Source organism: Solanum verrucosum, unplaced genomic scaffold, assembly GCF_900185275.1.
Source record: "Solanum verrucosum unplaced genomic scaffold, falcon-dt-bn FXZP01000009.1, whole genome shotgun sequence".
Taxonomy (NCBI): Eukaryota; Viridiplantae; Streptophyta; class Magnoliopsida; order Solanales; family Solanaceae; genus Solanum; species Solanum verrucosum.
The window spans coordinates 1,162,420-1,181,446 of record NW_026020231.1 but is presented as its reverse complement, the minus strand read 5'-3'; the positions used below and the strand labels follow the sequence as shown (position 1 = coordinate 1,181,446).

The 19,027-nt window shown below is 30.7% G+C and overlaps 3 protein-coding genes and 1 non-coding gene across 4 annotated transcripts in view; all 4 read right to left on the bottom strand.

Annotated features, from left to right (window-relative positions):
• Positions 1-19,027, bottom strand: part of LOC125832584 (psbP-like protein 1, chloroplastic) — a 132,350-nt gene that overhangs the window by 30,767 nt on the left and 82,556 nt on the right. The window lies entirely within an intron of this gene.
• LOC125832587 (psbQ-like protein 3, chloroplastic) lies at positions 69-648 on the bottom strand. The gene is given in 2 exon segments (XM_049511775.1): positions 69-285; positions 287-648. Coding segments are annotated over 2 exon segments (525 nt in total). The 5' UTR covers positions 599-648; the 3' UTR covers positions 69-72.
• Positions 714-785, bottom strand: TRNAT-CGU (transfer RNA threonine (anticodon CGU)). The gene has a single exon. It is a non-coding gene; the product is annotated as a tRNA-Thr (tRNA).
• LOC125832574 (protein LONGIFOLIA 2) lies at positions 1,456-7,161 on the bottom strand. Its single transcript, XM_049511757.1, has 5 exons — positions 6,775-7,161; positions 6,301-6,371; positions 3,708-5,789; positions 3,482-3,623; positions 1,456-2,512 (listed from the first exon to the last, which is right to left on the bottom strand). Exons 1-5 carry the CDS (start codon positions 6,926-6,928, stop codon positions 1,683-1,685), a joined length of 3,279 nt encoding a protein of 1,092 aa, XP_049367714.1. The 5' UTR covers positions 6,929-7,161; the 3' UTR covers positions 1,456-1,682.

The window sequence follows — 19,027 nt, the reverse complement described above, 5'->3', positions numbered from 1 at the left end:
AATTATCTTATACTTATTGCAGATGGAAGGCGATAAATACTTAGTGAAATTAGTCGAACCAGAAAACACTAACTATAATAATCTTGACATAAGATTGTTAAGAGCTATGACAATATTATCATAACATTCCCATACACGTGGCACATCCTTATCCCTAGCTGCAAAATCCATTGTTGTAACATAATTGAACAAAATTGAATACATTTTCCTCAATTCAGGTCTTTGTTTACCTGGTTTAGCTTGAATTATAGTATACATATCTTGTTTCAATAAAGCTGAGTTTTTTTCTCAATGCTTTTTGACCTTCTTTCCAAGATTCTCCCTCAAATAATTCTTTGACTTGTAATAAATTATTGGCATGATTTTGAATTCCATCCTCTGCTTCTTCAAGTGTTTGGTCTGGAACTGTGATTCTAAAATCAAATGCATTGGCATTTTGTTGTTCACTTAGAAGGGTGATTGAAATTGTTGGGCAAAGAATTAGAGTTGTTCTTCTGGTGAAATTGAGGGACATTTGGGTTTTGTGTTTTGGTTTGTTAGAAAAATTGGAAGAAGGAAAAGGGGTTAATGGTTTTTGAACTAAAGGTAGTAGTGACATTTTTTTTTTAAGATATGGTGTTTTTGATTGTTTATTTTTTCAAGATTGAATAAAAGATATATTGGAAAAAATTAAAGTTAGCATGGTGGAAAAGAAGATGTAAAAAAAAAACAATAGCCCCCGGCGAGGATCGAACTCGCGACCTTTCGCTTACGAAGCGAACGCACTACCACTATGCTACGGAGGCATATTGATAATGATTATGAAAACATTAATAATAAAGGTGATGTTCAAAAATCAAGAAATTTTTGCACTAGTGCTAATGGGCTGATCTATTAAGTACGTATTTATACTACACACCTTTGCGATATATATTAATATTTTATAAAATCTTTTATTTTAAAATTAAATACTTTTTTAAAAAAAAAATTTGAAATTTGGCAAAGCCTTTTATTAAATAGAAAATAGAAAAATGTAACTACAAGAACAAAAACAATTTTGGGCCTATTGCCCAAATCAACTAAATTAAATACTTAAACTCTTAAATCATATTCAAAAAGAATTTAAAACATCTAAAGCCAAACAATAAGAAAGAGAAATCCTTGCCTATCAAGTATTTACATTTGATGAAGAAATACAAAAATAGCTTTCAACAGGATTTTTCCACCCGGTGTCCGGAGCCCACATTGAAGCTCCGACTAAATTCAGATCGCGCTATGCAAAGTCCATTCGGGGGTGGTGCTCCCAACAGAATTTTCTCAATATTAGGGCTCGAACCGAGACCTCTAGTTAATGATGTAAAGATAGCCTAATACCAACTAAGGAGATAAAAAATTGATTGGACTAATGAGGTGAAAATTGTCTAATAGTACTATATATCGTGTATGATTTTGAAAGGAAGAAAATGCGTGTGCAAATTAATCATACTACAGGAATGTTTAATTTGCACAATGGAAAGCTAAATAATACAGAATATAGTACATTTTTCTGCACTGGTGGTCTTGATTAGATATGTTGGTAATACAATTAAGTGACAATTGTTCCTTTACAATAGATCACACAAATGAGTATTCCTGAATTATTTTACTACTCAATATAATTAGGAAAACAAAGAGAAGTCAAGAATGGAATGACAGAAATGGGACTACTTTGCAAAGAGCTGTCTACGCCTAGTTGGTTTTGCTCTCAAACCAGAACCATCACCTCTTACTATCTCATCAACTAAATCTTTAAAGATCATCCGCTCCACGTCTAGGACTACACTCGATACCTCACCTGTGAAAACCGTCCAACTCTCTGAACGATGCACCACGTCATCCAGCAGTATGTTTTTCCACTCATCCTCCTCATCCTCCATGTTGCATTTTGATGGTTTAGCTTGAAGTTGTTCTATCTCTGAGCACAAGTCCCTTAGAAGCCTTTGAGCATTCAGGGTGCTCTTTGCTAGCTTCTGGGACATCAACCATGGCTCGTACGAAGGTCCCACTAGCACTAATTTTCCAGCAAGACTCTCATTAACAACATCAAAGATGAGTTTCCTACGTATCTTTTCCTTTGGATTCGACTGCCTCATCTTATCATTGCAGAGTTCCTCCTTGAGTAAAGTGCTTGCCTTGGTTTGTTCCAAGACTAGGAACAGCTCAGGGTTGATTGGGTAACCAGATGGATGGAACTGGAAACTTGTTAGGCTTGAGCCAAGATCCCTGAGAAGGAGTCCTGAAGCCAATAAGATCTCTGAGATGTATCTGTGGTCAGGGTTTGTGTTCTCACAGAGAGATGCAATGTAATCCGTGCGAGCTTCATCATGGTTGGAGTTCAATCTCCTGAGCTTCTCAACTAAATTCTCAATGTTTTGCAACTTTTTCCTATTGATTTCTGAGGAGAGACCAGAACTGGTGGCATCAATCACAAGAGTATTAGATCGATCACACTGTGGCGGACTGGAAAATTTATCAGCAGTGTTGCAGCTTTCATCTGTCACAAAATAACAGAAATGAGACAAACAAATAGAATCCAACTTCTTAAGCAGTGTATATATTCTGAGACCTGAATAGTCGGGACTGTTTTAATCTCTAGAAGGACAAGGGACTCTGACAACATAATAGAGACTCGTATCTGATATTTCTTGCTGAATGTTCACTATAATACATTCATTTGAGCAGCTTTAAAATATTTGCTATTGATCTTAATTTTCCTACTAGAATTAGAACTCCAATATGTTTAGTCTTGAAAAACAAAGGAGATCCAAGTGCAGTGAATAAATTGGTGTCCAGTGTGGATGGCCTGATCTTGAGCAAGCAAGTTCTTTTCAGTGCCAAAATTGTGATGAGGAGAATTATTAAAGGTTTACTACCATTTTCCGTTATTCCAGCTGACATAAGTGACCAGAACATGAAAGCATAATAGCCAGAACTGACAAATCTAGTGCATATAAAGACCATATAGATGTACACATAGATGTAAGTGCCTTTTTAGCTTAACATGTTACTATTCATGTTTCACTTTGTTCTTTCAAAGTGATTATAGTCTCTTGAACTAGTTGGGTCTGAAACTCCTAAGGAGCCAAGCTTGGGCATTTGCTTTCGCTGTTATTGGAGAGATCCTGCTCACACTTCTAACATCCAAAAAGACTTCCTTAACTTCTATTTTTCCTTAGGCTGTCCTTGGCATATTTTATTCAGAGATTTAGTCTCTCTTCTACTTATTTTTCCTGTTGTATTATTTAAAATCCTGCTGGCATTCACTTATTTGTATAGCTATGGATAGATCACTACAAAGTGAATATTCCTAATCAGACGTTTATTTTCACCTCACAAAATCTAAATATATATCCCCAACATGTCATCCACATAAGGTGCTAGTTTCATTTGTTATTTCCACTCATATTTGCTTATGTAGACGTGCTTATAATTTCTTCACAAAAATACTAGGGGAAAGCAGCACCTTTCATGACTTTTGGAGTATGCTTCACAGGAGAGGGTGATTCATCCATATATACAGCATTATCAAGAACCGAGACCGGACTTGGATACTCTGGAGCAGGTTCAGTTAACATTTCATCCTCAGAGAGCACCCGAATTGATTTCTGAAATGGAAGTCACAGTGTCAAGCGTGTAATGGTGTGCTTGAAGTACTCTATAAAATGCACAAATAAATGGAAATTTCTTACCTTCTCTACCAAGTCACATCTCAGGTAATTGGATGCATCAATAGATGAACTCGGGCTGCTTGTCATCTCAAGTGAGCGCTCGAAACTAGTGACTTCGAAATCCACTTTTGATTCTGCTACCACATTCCCAATGGATTGACCAGAAATTTTATTCCCATGGCAACTCAAATTCCTTGATTCACTACTGATCTCACTCACATGTTCATCATGTTGCTGGATGTTTGAAATTCTTGGCCTTCGTCTTCCACCTGGGGAACTAGCCTCTGTATGTTGCTTGTTTGACTGTCTCCTCGATCTGTTGGAATCAGATGGAGGTGTGGGCGGCCGAGATCTTTTCTCTAGCTCCAGTTTATTCTGTTGCAATCTTGGACTGATGGATCCTGAGCTCTTTATTGAGCCTGAGATGATCTCTTTAGGAAGCTGTTGGGACCTTGTTGAAATCTGTGGAGGTTTCGAAGTTCTTCTTGTTTCATTGGGATTCACTGGACTGCTTCCATAACTAGTTCTAGGTTGATGTTCTTTAGCAGCCCTGCTCATAGCATTACCCTTTCTACTGACAGAGTCACCACCATGAAGTGGAATCATCGAAGAAGAAGGAATATCAGATTTTTCCATTAATTTTGCTGGCTTCATGATAACTATTGGGGATTCAAAATTCCTTGAAGAATTTATCCCTCTCTTTGTTGGAGCAGTCACTTGATCAGTCTGCCGCATTCTCTGGTTTGCCAGTTTTGCACTCTGTGCAGGACTTGCAATCTTCTGGTGATGCTCTTTCTGACCAGTAAAATTTGAATCCTGCTCCTCTTTTTCTGTCTCTAGGAGGCCCTTTGCCTGCATTGCTTCCAATATCTGTTTAAGAGCTCTTAGATCCTTGCCTGAATGGGTGAATTCTAGATCCTTCCATCTCTTTTCTATCTCACTGTAAACAGAAGGAAAGGGGTGGGCAGGCTTTACTGGAGTTTTTGTTGTCCTGGATATCGGTTTCTCATACACTCGAGCCCTATCAGGTTGCTTCCAGGGTGCTGGTTCAATGGGAAACCTGGATATAGGTTTCATAGCCATATCAGGGTTTCTCCACTTAGGAGAAGTAGGTTCTTTCCACAGGTTCTTAGAGGTATTAGATGTTCGGATAGGTTTGTACGGATCAGAAACTTCTGAAGATCTTGGAAAAGAAACAGGTTCTTCAACTTGTGAAGAAGTGCTCAACCCCATCTTGCTGTCAGTTGATGACATGGCACCAGGTAGTGTATCAAGACCCATTAGCTTTGCCACAACACTAGGAGGACGAGCTGGAATCCCTGATGTTTGCTGCATAGTTGGTGACTTTGCATTGGTATTACCACTATCCTTCTGCATAGATTTTGAGGAGAAGTTAGATTTTGGTTCTGAGTTCAAGCTTCGTACTGGACTAACTCTACTGTCCAAGGAAAATCTTGGTAGCTCTTTAAGCTTAAGAGTGGATTTGGAAATGTCTCGCTGTTCAAAGGGTACATGATTTGTTTCTCTCCCATCATATGAGAAACGAGGAGCATCTTTCGAGACTGATAATGTAGAAGTGTCCTTTGAATGATATGATAATGATCTTGTAAGTTCCCTATGTTCAGTTGAGTACCAAGGAGCTTCCCGAAGTTTAGCAAGAACTCTGAGAGATTCCTTAAGATCAACAGACAAATTCTGCTTCCCATTTGGGCCTGAATCATAAGCCCCATCAAAGTTTTTCAAAGTCTGAACTGGCCTTGGGGAATCCCTGGGCTTCGACATCGATTCTGTCACCTCTTCTTTCACTGCAGGTCCAGCTGAGAACCTCTGAGCTTCTCTGTTCATAGAATCCTTAACCACATCCCGAATGTCAAGAGATTGCCTACCAAATTGTGGTGATGCATTTGGTTGGCCTGTAGCTGGTTCTCTTGAAGGAGTTTCAGCAAAACTTAGTCGATCAAAAGCTAAGGGCTCTTGTTGACTTGTTTTATTACAATCAAGGGAAGAAAAGGAAGACGAACGTGAAGATGATGAGAATGATGGTCTCGACGATTCTGTAGACAATCTTTGTTTATCTTGCACAGTCTTGTTTGTGTGGCTTTCCTGCAATGAAAAGCAGTGCCATCAAGCTTTCAGGATATGATATCAAAGAAATTCAGCTGTGAAAAGATACAAGAGTCATTAAACACTCAACAGATTTGGTGAGATGGAAAAGAAATAAGTGGACTCAAATCTTACACATCAATTATCTGAATTGCAATTTTTAACAGAAAGAAGAAATGAAACCAAGTTGTTATCACTTTTTTGTAAGCTTGATTTATTGGCCTTTTTAAGGCATTAATAAAATGAACCTCGTGTCCAAATTAATTTTTTTTTTAAAAAAAAAACCAAGTTGTTATCAGACAATCAGACATCACTCAGAAGTCTTCCTATGCAAACATATAACTCGGTAATGTCTACGTCGTTGTCAATCACATTCAAGATGAACTGTTTGATGAATGACCTTATAAATATTCCAACTGGGCTCAAATGTAAATATTTTTCAAAGTCGAAAGTGAAAGAGAGAGAGAGAGAGAGAGAGGAGAGATAGCAAGTTAGCACTAATAACTCTTACCATAGCTGGTGATCTTTGATATGTGCTAGTGTACTCTTTCTCAGAAGCACCACTGCCAATATGAGAGCTGCCTGTAAGAAGTCAGATTTACATGATGTTACAAAACTGATGCAGTAAAAAAAAACCAATTGAAGCATCCCTTGTTATATATAAGTATGATATCTCGAATTTCGTTTGAAGAATCCTAGAAAATTTTCCTTTCACAAGTAAGAAATTGTGTGACATGAATTGTTACATTTTGAGAACCAGATGGTAAGTTCCAAATGTTTACATGAGAACATGGATGAAACAGAGAAGAACTCTTCCCTTCATCAAAGGATAACACAAGTAAAAAGATGAAATATTGAATTACATTTTCAACAAGCAAGCAAACACCATTATTCAAAAATGTTGTTGGTATATGAGAAAGTAAACACATTCTACATTGAACATGTATGATATATTAGAATTAAACACAACACAATGAAATATTACCAGAAGTGAGCCTTCTGGGGCTGTTGCCGATTAGGCGCCTACTAGCAAGCATACTTTGACGATCAAATATGTGCAAAATCCCTGTCATACATCCAATTTGCTTTTGCAGATCTTGATTATCTTCAGTCAATGAATGTAAAAGCTTAGCAGCCATGGTTGTACTTGTATTTCCCTCCTCTTCAACAACACAACCTATAAAGTCAAATCCTCTTTAAACTATTACTCACTTTTTTCATAGGCCAATCAATGCATTATCACTCATCTCTAGATAGTCAAAAGTCAATATATCTTCACAATCACAGCTGGACTCAGTTCCTCACCACACAAAACAAAGAAGAATCTGGAAAACCTATCCTAGGCACCATCACCACAAATGCTAGGGATTAGAAGCCTTCAGACTGATGAAACAATACTACAAATCATCTCCAGCAGCATTCTTTATATTTGTCAAAATCATTCAGTTTTCATCATCATTTAGAAACAACCCCAAAAACCAAGATTTGAGTTTTACTACAGAAAATCAAGCTAATGAACTTGGTTTCTCCAGTACTTCACAAATATACCCAAAATTTCTTGTTTCAATCAGGTTCTTTTCAGCTATAACACCAAACTACACTTGATTTTCTTGAAAGCACCAGAAAAAACCCAAAAACCAAAAAATTTAGCAAAAAGCAATGCTAACATCAATTTGGGAAAATCACAAAGTACCTCTCAGTTCCCAAGAAAGTGAATAATATAGTGCAAAAACTATAGATCCATAGGTAAATGTTTGAAATGCTGTTTTGTTGGAGAAGAAAAAAGAGGAACAAGAAAAACCCCAGAGATTGAAACAAGTAAGTATTAGAGAGAGAGAAAGAGGTACATGTGCTTGCCAATGAGTTGATAGTGAGGGAGGAGTTGGCAAGAAATATTAAAGAAATAGTAGTACTATAATCAAGATTGATACTAATAGCATAATTAGTACTAGTTTTAGTATATTACTATGCATATTTTGATGTGGAGGGAAAATGGAGAAGGAGAGAGAGAGAAGATGTTTTGCAGGCCTTACCCCTTCCCTCTTCCATGTGAGTTGATTACATGGGGATGGGGGTGGGTCTAAATTTGTCTGCATCTTCATGTGATGCTGTCAGCTCATGAATCTCATTAACCTCATTTTGCTTTCACAAGTTTGTTTTCTATCATTTTAGCTAACATTAATCTAATTTATATTGAGCCCGATTAAATTTAAATTTGTTTTAAAAAGTCACATATTGAGAGTTAAGTGTTTCCTAATAAAGGTAACTACGTACTCAGAAAGACTCGAACTTGAAACTTCTAATTAAGTATAAAAAAGTACTTACTAATCACCATAACCCTTGGTGTTACAATTCATTTAAGTTGTTCTAGATTCTAATGTTGTTGTCGTTTGCTTGGAAACAAGTTATCCATACTGGGATAACTTATCCCACCATGTATATGGGATAACTTGTCTCATCACTATGATATAAATTGTGGATAAGTTATCCCAAACATGGCAATCAAACACCATAAAAATAATTTATCCCATCACTATTATTTTTAATCTCTCACACCAAACGAGCCTTAGAGTCTCATATAAGCTATAAATGAGTTTTTGTTTTTTTGTTTTTCCATTTAATATTTAACATTTGTATTAAGATTTGATTAAATTTAAATTCACACAAAAAAATTATATTAATAATAAAATGCTTCTTAACAAACGCAACTTCATAGCCAGTAAACTCAAACTCCCTAACATTAGCTATAAATGAGTTGTTTGATCTCCTATATGATTTTAGATAATATTCAATTTATAAGCTAGTTTTTTATTACTATTATTGTTGTGATAGGATCAAAGTCCTTTTTTTTTATTATGATATTAGAGTTAAATTAATTTTAATTTTTAATTTATCTAATATCGAGCCCCATATTATATTATTCACATTTGAGATGGTGTCAAGTCGCCATATAAGTGAGTTTTTTGGTCTCTTTAATAGGATCATGGCTAATTTAAGCTATAGTTCATATTCACATTTTCTTATCAAAATGCTTAAATCAGTACTAGTTTTTGGTCCCTTTGCCCTTGAATTTAGTGATACCCACCTAACAATTTACTTTGGCTGGTAAGATCTGCTTTTCCTTAATAATATTTCCTTTTCTTTTCATGAATATTTATATGTTATAAACACATTAAGATATAACATGTGTACACAGGAAGAAAATTTCAGTTTCTGTTCAAAAATGAAAAAGGTAAGTTTGTTACGTTTTTTTTTATTTTGACTCGACACGAATTTTTTAACTAAATAAATTATGTGATCTTAAACTAAAAAATATAGAAGGTATCAAAATACATTTTAATCTTGTAATCTTAAACATATCAGGTGGAAACTTATAATTAAAAAATTATCAAAAAAATAAAATTTAAACAGACAAAAAGGAAAGTAAAATAAACAAATTGAACGGAAAGTGTATAATTAATGCTCTCAACTGCTAATTATATTCCATAATCAAATGGCTTTTACAAATGAATGGAATAGTAGTTTGGTGAGAAATGCCACTTAAAAATGAGATTAAATAATGTCAACTTACATAAACAATGAGCGGACAAGCTTGTATTTTATTTATTTATTTCCATAGGATTTTTTTTATTAGAAATAGAAAATGAAAAAGTGTCAGAAATCCAGTTAAAAAGTGGGTAATTTTCTTGTCTAAAATCATGAATAATAATTTTTATATTAATGGGTTAATCATGGCTTAATTAGGACAGCCTTAAGACTGCAATGCACGCGTTTGCACAAACTGGCACAGAATTAAATGGATGGCCGGTACTAATGAAACCACTTATTATCTTGTTGGTACTTGAGGGTTCTTTATATTTGACGATACGGTGAGGTATCAAATGAGCGGATTAAATTTTAAGAGCTTGCGAAATGAATTAATTTAATAAATGTATTTAAGTGAATTTATTTAATTATTACTAATTTTAATTAATTTCTTTGTTATATAGAAGTTTCTTTTTTGTATTAAGAAAATATAAGTTTTTTATCACTCTCTCTATCCACGGTTGACTTTGCATATCCGTTAAGAAACCGTAAATAATAGGGGTAATATTACTAGTATTTTATTCTTTGACTGTTTGACTTAATTAAAATCAATGCTTTGAGAAATATGTAATATTACTATTGTTGGATGGAGGGAGTATTATTATATCAAATAAAAGAAATTGTTTTCTTGAAAAAAAAATTGACAAGATTTTGCATTGATTAATTTGGCCTATATATCAATTTAATTTTTAATAAATGGGCAGGTCAATAATACATCCCCTCGTGTACAACCCAGAAAATTATAGGATAAAATTCACAAATAGCCATTTTTAAGCTAAAGTTAATAAGAAATAACTAGAAATTTCATCTATAAATTTAAAGCTCTGTGAAAACAATTTTTTTTCAAGACTTGAACATACGGATTAAGTAATTCACTTACTCTTAAAAATTCACAAATAACCTTCTATAGTATTTTCTTTGTTTTAATTTGTTCATCTTACTTTTTTTTAAAATATTTTTGGCTTGAATATATGGATTAAGGAATTCACTTACTCTTAGAAATAAAGAGCAATTTCTAACAAAGATATCTTAAATAATGATTTTCCTTTCTTTTAAGTTTCTTTTACATAATTATCATAGGGACATGAGGATGTGTCAAAGGTAAATTTAATATTAAAAAAATTTAATACTTTTTAAATTTTGTGAAATATCAATTCTTCTTGACCAATTTTAGAGTCTAGAATAGGTGTAGGGGTATGCATGAAAAGAAATTCAAACTTAATACAAATTAATGCGTCACAATTTAATGATGAAGTTAAGGCTAATTATTGGCGGTTTGACCCTATTCAAAAAGCAGAACCCTTGAATATTTTATTTTAAAATAAATAAACTCAATTGAACTACAATTTTTTTTTTGGTGATTTTAAAATGGCTGAAATATTTTTAAATTATGTTTATAGTTTCACTTGCATATTATATATTACTACCATCTTTCCTTTCTTTTCTTTTATTTTCCAAAATAAGTATCAATAAATTAGCTTAAAAATATGAGAGCATGACATGAAATTTTGAAAAGGTATACAAAAGATTGACTAGTTAAAATAATATTTTCATAATACAATTATATATACAAGCAGTATCGTTGAGAGAAGAATCAAATTACATCCAAAAACTTTAGAATATATTCTAGGGAAGAAGTTTCACAAAGACCAACAAATGGGTTGTCTAATTAAACCACCACTTAAAAACTACAATAAAGCTAAGATTGAGTGATTTCTTTTTATCAGTATTTTAAATTTTGGTGGACAGAATTATTTGATAAATACGTTAGCAGAAGGCCTACGTGTCAAATTATTAGTTGAGATGGACGTAGACTGATTCCAACACTATAATTATTATATATTATAAATTTAAAAAGACTAATATCCTTAAAAAGAATTAGGATCAAATTACATTAAGAAAAAAAATAATATCAAACTCTAAGTAGAAAAAGGTCACCTCAACTAAATATGTATGAGTATAAACTTAGGTGACTATGTAACTAAAGATTTGATAGTGATTTTCCGTTGCATGCACGCCTTATATTATTATATCTTTAAATTACTACTATCGTTTATGCTTACGTTTTTTTCCCATGGATACTCAATTTTAATTATCGAGGTTCGAATAAATTTAAATTTGTACGTCAGAACTTATTTATAGAGGTGAGCCCAATGAGATTTTTTTTTTCATTCCAGTGACTCGAATTCGAAATCTTTAATTAAGGAGGAACATATATCACCATTACAACTCATTATCTTTTGTGCTTATGTAAATGCAATTTAACGTACATTTCGATGCAAATATTATAGTTGAAATGTTCAACTCATTTATTGATATTAGAATAAAATTATTATTAGCACCTTCTTTTTCATCTTTCCTTTACAACTACCTTTAATTAATTTCCCCATTTTTTTAAGATATTGATTGAAATACATATAGAACCTAGTTAAAATACAATGTGAAAAGAATAAATTACTTGTGGTCCATGGTCACCCAACAAACCTTATTTGTACTTACAGCCAAATAAAAGCCATAAATTAAAAATAGGAAATTGCTAATTAGATCTTATCTTTAATTTAAACAAGAAATTAATAGGTAGCAAGCAGTTGGCGTACGTACGTGTTGACTGTTATTAATAGTAATAAATGGTCCATTTATATTTTTATATTTAGTTCTTCTACCATATTATGGTTATGCATGCCACATGTGCAAAATTACTGTCAAATCTTTTTTCTTCTAATAGTTTAATTATATATCAATTGACATTCTTTTCTTTAAAAAAATAATAATTCCCCCCCCCCCCCTCCCCCCCTAAAAGAAATATATATAAACTCTCCCGTTTCAGTGTTTGTTTTAATTTAACTGTACACGAAATTTTAAAAATAAAATAAAATTATGATCATAAATTGAAAAGTTATATATAATATATCAAAATGTTTTGTGATCTTAAACATGACTTAAAAAGAATTTTAAAATTATAAAAAAATTCTTTTTAAGGGTACGTCTATATATTTTGTTTTAAGAAAGGATAAATGACAAGGTTTGATGATGACCGTTCAACAACATTAATATTCTCTTCTGTCCATTTAAATGTCCTTTAAATTTTGCAGGCATATTACGAAAATTATTTAATAACATTAATCATAAGGGTTAACTGATTAAATTACTTTTTTATCTCTCCTTAAATGTTCATAAATTTTCTTGAATATTATATAAATCATTTATTAGAGTAAAGATAGTTTTTTTTAAAATTTTTTTTAGTACTGTCTTCTTAATTACCTAAATTTGATACTTATTTTGGACACATTTAGGGGAAATTACTAAAATATTGTGTTTAAGATTTTAAATTACATTATATCAACATATTCATTTTTATTTACAATATTAAGTTTTTAATTACAAATATGACAATGTATTAAATACTACACGTTTCTACATATTTTTCCTAGCTATTTTCTTGGGTTAGTGTGTGGGACCCATAATTTATGGTTTATATATTTTTAGATTTTCAATTATAATTATTATTGAATATGTTTCTATATTAAAGATATTTTTTTCTCTCTTATTCCTTTTCAAGAAAGTAAAATCATTAATTTAGTTTTATCAATTTCATTGTTAGTTTCTAGGAGTAAGAAGTTATTCATTCATGTTTTTTCGGTAATGAATTTGATTTGTTTTTTTTTAATTATTTTTTTCAAATCATCTCTAATCAGAAAATAAAGAAAACTGTGTGTTTCCTATGGATTATACTCCTTAAAAGTTTACATCTTTTCTCATTAAGAATTTTGGTTAATCTTCAAACCATTTTTTCTTTTCAAAATTGTCTATAATTTGAGATAAAATTATTATGTTTTTATTGACTTGTACGATTATAAATAGAATATTAACAACGCTTGTTGGAGAACAAGTTTCGAATTGAATGCATTCACTTTATCTTTGATGAGTGAATATGGAAAAGAAATTCTTACCATTGGTAATGAAAAGTCTATCCCTATTACCCATAATTTGTTTTAAAGGAAGGGTAAGGAGAAAATTTTATATTTATACAATTGGATAAATTTGATGATTTTTTTTTTATCTTTGTATTTCATTTTTAATCCTTAAAATTATGAAAATTAATATTTCTCAAAATGCGGCGTTCTTCATTTCAGTGTTGGAATTGAAAGGTGATATTGAGAAAATGTTGGTGTTGTTGTGTTATAAGATTATTAATTGGATAAATATATACTTATAAATAATTAACAAACTGTATTTTATAGACATAAATTATGGTTTGAAGTTGATGTTCAGCCTACCAATTTAGCAAGAGTATTACACCATATTTTAATCCAACAAAATACCTTAATATGTACCATTTTATACAAAAATTCGTTAAAATTTTTACAAAGGCACAAACCTTTTTATATCAAAAGTTAATATTATACCATAATCAAAATCAACATTTTGATAATAATATTTTTCAGTTTCAACACTACAAGGAACTAATTTTGAAAATAATACACATTTTTTAATTGCTATTTTTTTGGGTTAGTGTGCTAATATTGTGGGACTCATAATTTACAATATTTACTTTGGTATTCTCAATAACAATTATAATTGAATATAATTCTTTACTTAAAGATCTTTTTTTTTAGGATGTACGTTTCTTTCTCCCTCTTTTTTATTGATTTTTTGAATTTAAGTGTTAATTTTTAAGGAGAGAATTTATAGTCTAAATTAATAGGAATCCTACCATTAAACACTTTCCTTATTTGATACAATTATTCTTTCATTTTTTCTCTCTCTCTCCTCAATTCGGTTTCAATTCTTTTGTTAAAGAAGTACCAATTTATATTTCATCATATGAAATACCAATATACATAAAATCATAAAAAAAATGTTTGCGTCTAATAATTATTTCTGCAGACTAATTCATATATCGGTAATATAAGCTTTTTAGTTAATATTGTAAAAAGAGAAAAAAATATTATATTATGGTGTTAATTGATATACAATATGGTTTCATTATTTTGTTTATTCATAAAGACAATTTTATTAGTATATAATTTGATTCCACAAAATGGTGTACATTATTATATAACATCAACTCAAATATATAGATCGTATTTGATCATTCCGTCATATTAATATCACCCTTGTAATCTTGAAATTCACATACATTCATGTGGCACAGTTTCATAAATAGTTAGAAACATTCAAATGTATATCAATATGTCAAATAATAATATAAATTATTTACAAAAAAAATAATTCAAAGCTACAATTTAATAAAGGTGTACATTGTGGTGAAATTTTGATGTACACTTCAATCTGATATATAATGAATGACATACACCACCATTTACAACACAAACTAGCCAAGAATTATCAATTTATTTGTATAATAAATTTGATTTAAAGAGTTTTTAAAATTTACACATTAATTATAGCGTACATGAATGGTGTACATATACTAACACCAAGACATTTATCAAAAAAAAAAAAAGAAGCTAAATATCTAAATATATTTGCTACACCATCATATTAACCAATATATATCTAAATATATTCGCTACACCATCATATTAACCAATATATATCTAAATATATTCGCTACACCATCATATTAACCAATATATATATATATATATATATATATATATATATATATATATATATATATATATAACACAAAATGGTGTTTTCAATTTAATTAAGTATAAAAGATTGGTTTGTTTTTTGGTACACAATATGATGTATTTATATTAAAATAATGATGACGTTGCTATACAAAATAACTTTAACTATTGAGATAGTATAACAATTTGGTTGTTATTTTGGTATGAAATACACCAACATAAAGTAATCAATAATTTAAACAATATAATTATTTTAAGATTTCAATGTATATACCTTAATCCAACCAAATATCACATACACTACAAATTACCAAGTTATTTAACAACAATGACGTATACCACAAACATATACACATACACCAACTTTTGTTGGTGTATATAAGTTATCTAAAATTTATCAAATACATCAACACATCTACCACAAAATAAAGAAGCTAAATATCTAAATATGATCAGATTTCAAAATAACAAGCACGAAAAAAACATTAAATCTTTTAAATTCATTATGTTAACAAATCATCAATTTCGCCGTGCTTACACATACACCAATCGAATTTGATGTATAATAAAATATATATACTATATCAAATACACCAACACTCATCACATAGAACACTACTATTTTCATATCATAAAATAACAATAACGAAAAAAATAAATAACAATCACCAATTTCGACGTGATTTATCGACACATACTTGTTGCATCTCATCGTATGTTGTATTGAATTAGAATTGAAACATTGTTCATTTCAATAATTGTACAAACTTTCATAATAGAGGAGGTAGAGAGTTTTAATTTGGTTAAAATACCTTTTTTTTAAGAAAGAGAATGTATAACAATTTGAGTTGATTGTTGAAGGTAAAAAAAAAAATGAGAAAAAATCTTGGAAAAGAAGAAAAAATCGTGGGTCATAATAATCTCTTTCCTAATTTTGTTTCATTTTCTGTTTATTAATATTATTGTATGTTTTTGAAAAAAATCTATTGCTATAGTGGTGAAAAATAAAAGTATTGTTATATAGTGATTATTAAGGTGTTTATTTTGTATACTTATGTTTTTTGCCATTTATTTAGTTAAAACGACATTTAAAATAGACGTGAGATAATACTCTCCCTCAATTTCAAATTAGATCTGCCGTAATTTTTAAAATTAATTGTCTCAAATTATTTGTTATTTTAGAAGTTTAAGACAAACTTAATTATTTATTTTCTATTTTATCTCTAAAAATAATATAATTGTTTTTGAAGACTCCAAATATCTTAATAGAATAATTATTTAATGATTAGATATTACTCCATATCTTAAAAAAAATAAAATGTTCAAAAACTCCTAATTCTGTTTTCTTAAATGATAGGTAAGAAACATAACCTATAATTTGAGACGTTGAAAGTAACTTTTTTAGCGATGATTAAACTTTAAGAAATCATAACCATATGTAGCAAGTTTTCATGTGCATACATAAATATATACTACAGTAGTAGAACCTATGCACCTTGGAGAAATAATGTGAATATCTCGTTTCGTCATAAATTAAGAAGTCGGAATTTGAAATTTTGAGTTTTTGTAATTGGAAGTTGTATTTGGATATATATTTTATTTAGAAAAAAATTGTAGTTTTGTGAGTAAAGATCTCAGAAACTTCAATTATTTTTAGTATAATCTAATCAAATTTCATGATCGACCGAACAAATATTTAAAGATAAATCATCAAAATATGATCCAAAATTTATGACGAAATGCTAGCGGAATACATATCAAGGCATCAATAAGGGTTGTGGTGGAGTGTTAATACTCCTTCATCCTTGACTAGAGATATCATATTCGAATCCCCCCGAGTACTTAGTCGCCTTTGTTAGAGAGTGTTTTACCTTTAATGAGACTTTCTAGCGCAAATTCAAATTTAATCAAACTTCAATGTAGATATCGAACACCAGGAGAGGAGAGGGAAAAAAATACATAACAAGGGAAAAGCAAAATGATGTTGATATGTAGGTGTAGACAAGAGACAGAGTGGTTTGAGCAAAGGGAAATAGGTGAGAGGCACATGCAAAAAAGTGAATAAGAAACCACTCCACATGCATGTGAGGTGCCCTATAATTTAACTCTATTAGGCAATAATAACTCAATCATATTAGCCCATGTTCTAACCTAAATTTTTTTCAATCCTACCCACCCAACCCTGCTATGCTTTGATTGCTACATTATGCCCAACCTTTTTTCTCCCACAATAATCCTACTTTAATTTTACATAACATATAAAATAAATCTCTGTGTAAAGTGACATATCATTGCATTGAGTTGCGTAAGATAGTTTTTTTCACCAAATGTTGGGGCTCAACCATCCATACGTTATCCAATCTAATCATTAATGTGCAATAGTAGTGAACTTGTGAGGAGGTCCCATTAATATTCAATATCTTTTTTTATTTGCTCGATTAATTGAGATTCGTATGGCTAAAGCCAATTATAGGAGAAACGTTTTCCATAAACCTATTAGGATTTTTATTATTATTTTTAAAACTTCAATCGAGATCTATGGCGAAGCAAGTGGCGTGTGACATTCATAATCATATTGTGTATATAAGGTCTATTTTTATATATATTAATTGTTGAATTATGTTGGATTCCTTATATATTTGTTCTTTTTATCATTCAAATTCTTTTATAATTTTTTTTTGTATTTATCGTTATCTGTGATCTGAGATGTCTAATTAAGTAAAGAATGATCCTAGATAAAGGGAGTATCTTGCAAAGCTTTTCTTCCAAATTCCAAGAAAAGAAGAAAAAGACAAATTAAGACTACTCATTAATTATTCTCAAGTAATGATATTTCTTGAAAGCAAAAGTTTACTCTTATAATAAACTTTTGGCTATCATTTCTAAAGTAAAAAAACGAAAGAAAAAGTAAACCCTAACTTTTGCTTTTTGTTTCGAAATACCAAGCTTCTAAACCTAATTGTTGAAGAATATATAATTTATCATCAAGATGCACTTTTTTATAAAGCTCTAGATTTTGTTTACCTTTTAGGTCATCAAAAAGGGGCCATGACTCATGTAGATGTAATAAATACAATTAGGTATAAAGCAATGGATTTCCATCTATTTGTGGCACTTTCATTTAATTGTAATTCATGTATATTTATCACATTTTGTAGTTATTGTGAAAGCAACTAGTTGCTTCAAATTGACAACCCAAATTTATTGTGCCCGTGACACTATAGGGACCATGAAGGTTGAGTAAACAAAGTTTTTGTAGTTACACATCACTAAAAAAAACAATGAAAAAAGAAGAATAAGGACTTATAGTAAATAGTCGTTCATCTAACCGCTTAAAACTAAAAAATAACCACCAGATGTGTAATCAATGTAATATCAGTTAGGAAAAGTAAATGGTGAATTCGATCAGCTATATGTCAATTGAAGAGAAATAGATGAGACAAGTTTTTTGGATGGAAGCTACAAATGAATGCAATTAAGCTAAGCCAGATCATAAAATAAATTTCCAAATCTAAAGCACATGCTTAGACAGGTTGATTGTAATTAGTTACCTAATAACTTAATTAGTGAGTTGGTTGATAAAGGACAAGGCACCTAAAAAGTATTATCTCATTCTAACCACAAACACTCATTTACACTATCCTCAACATATTTGGGCTCTTCGTAGCTGTCAAAAGGACCCAACTATGGACCACGACCACCATTATTTGGTTGATTATCACTTTCATAATTCATAATTGTGGGCTCAATTTTGTGTGTGTATCCAGAAATGACAAGTATAAAATGAAGTCCAATGTTTCTCTCCTTATTTATTTCTTTGGTATATAGTAAAAGCGATTGGAAGTGAGTTTACTGCACATGGAAGCATATGGTAGGTATATATAATGAAGTTAAGCAATAAATAGCTTCTTAATAATGTACTCTAAAATATTAGAGTTGAGATGAATAGACATGTAATAATATATTGGGTTAAGTTATTAGTTATTACTATTAGATAGTGATATGACTAATAAATTCTAACTACCACATAAGAGAATACAGAGAGAGAGATTG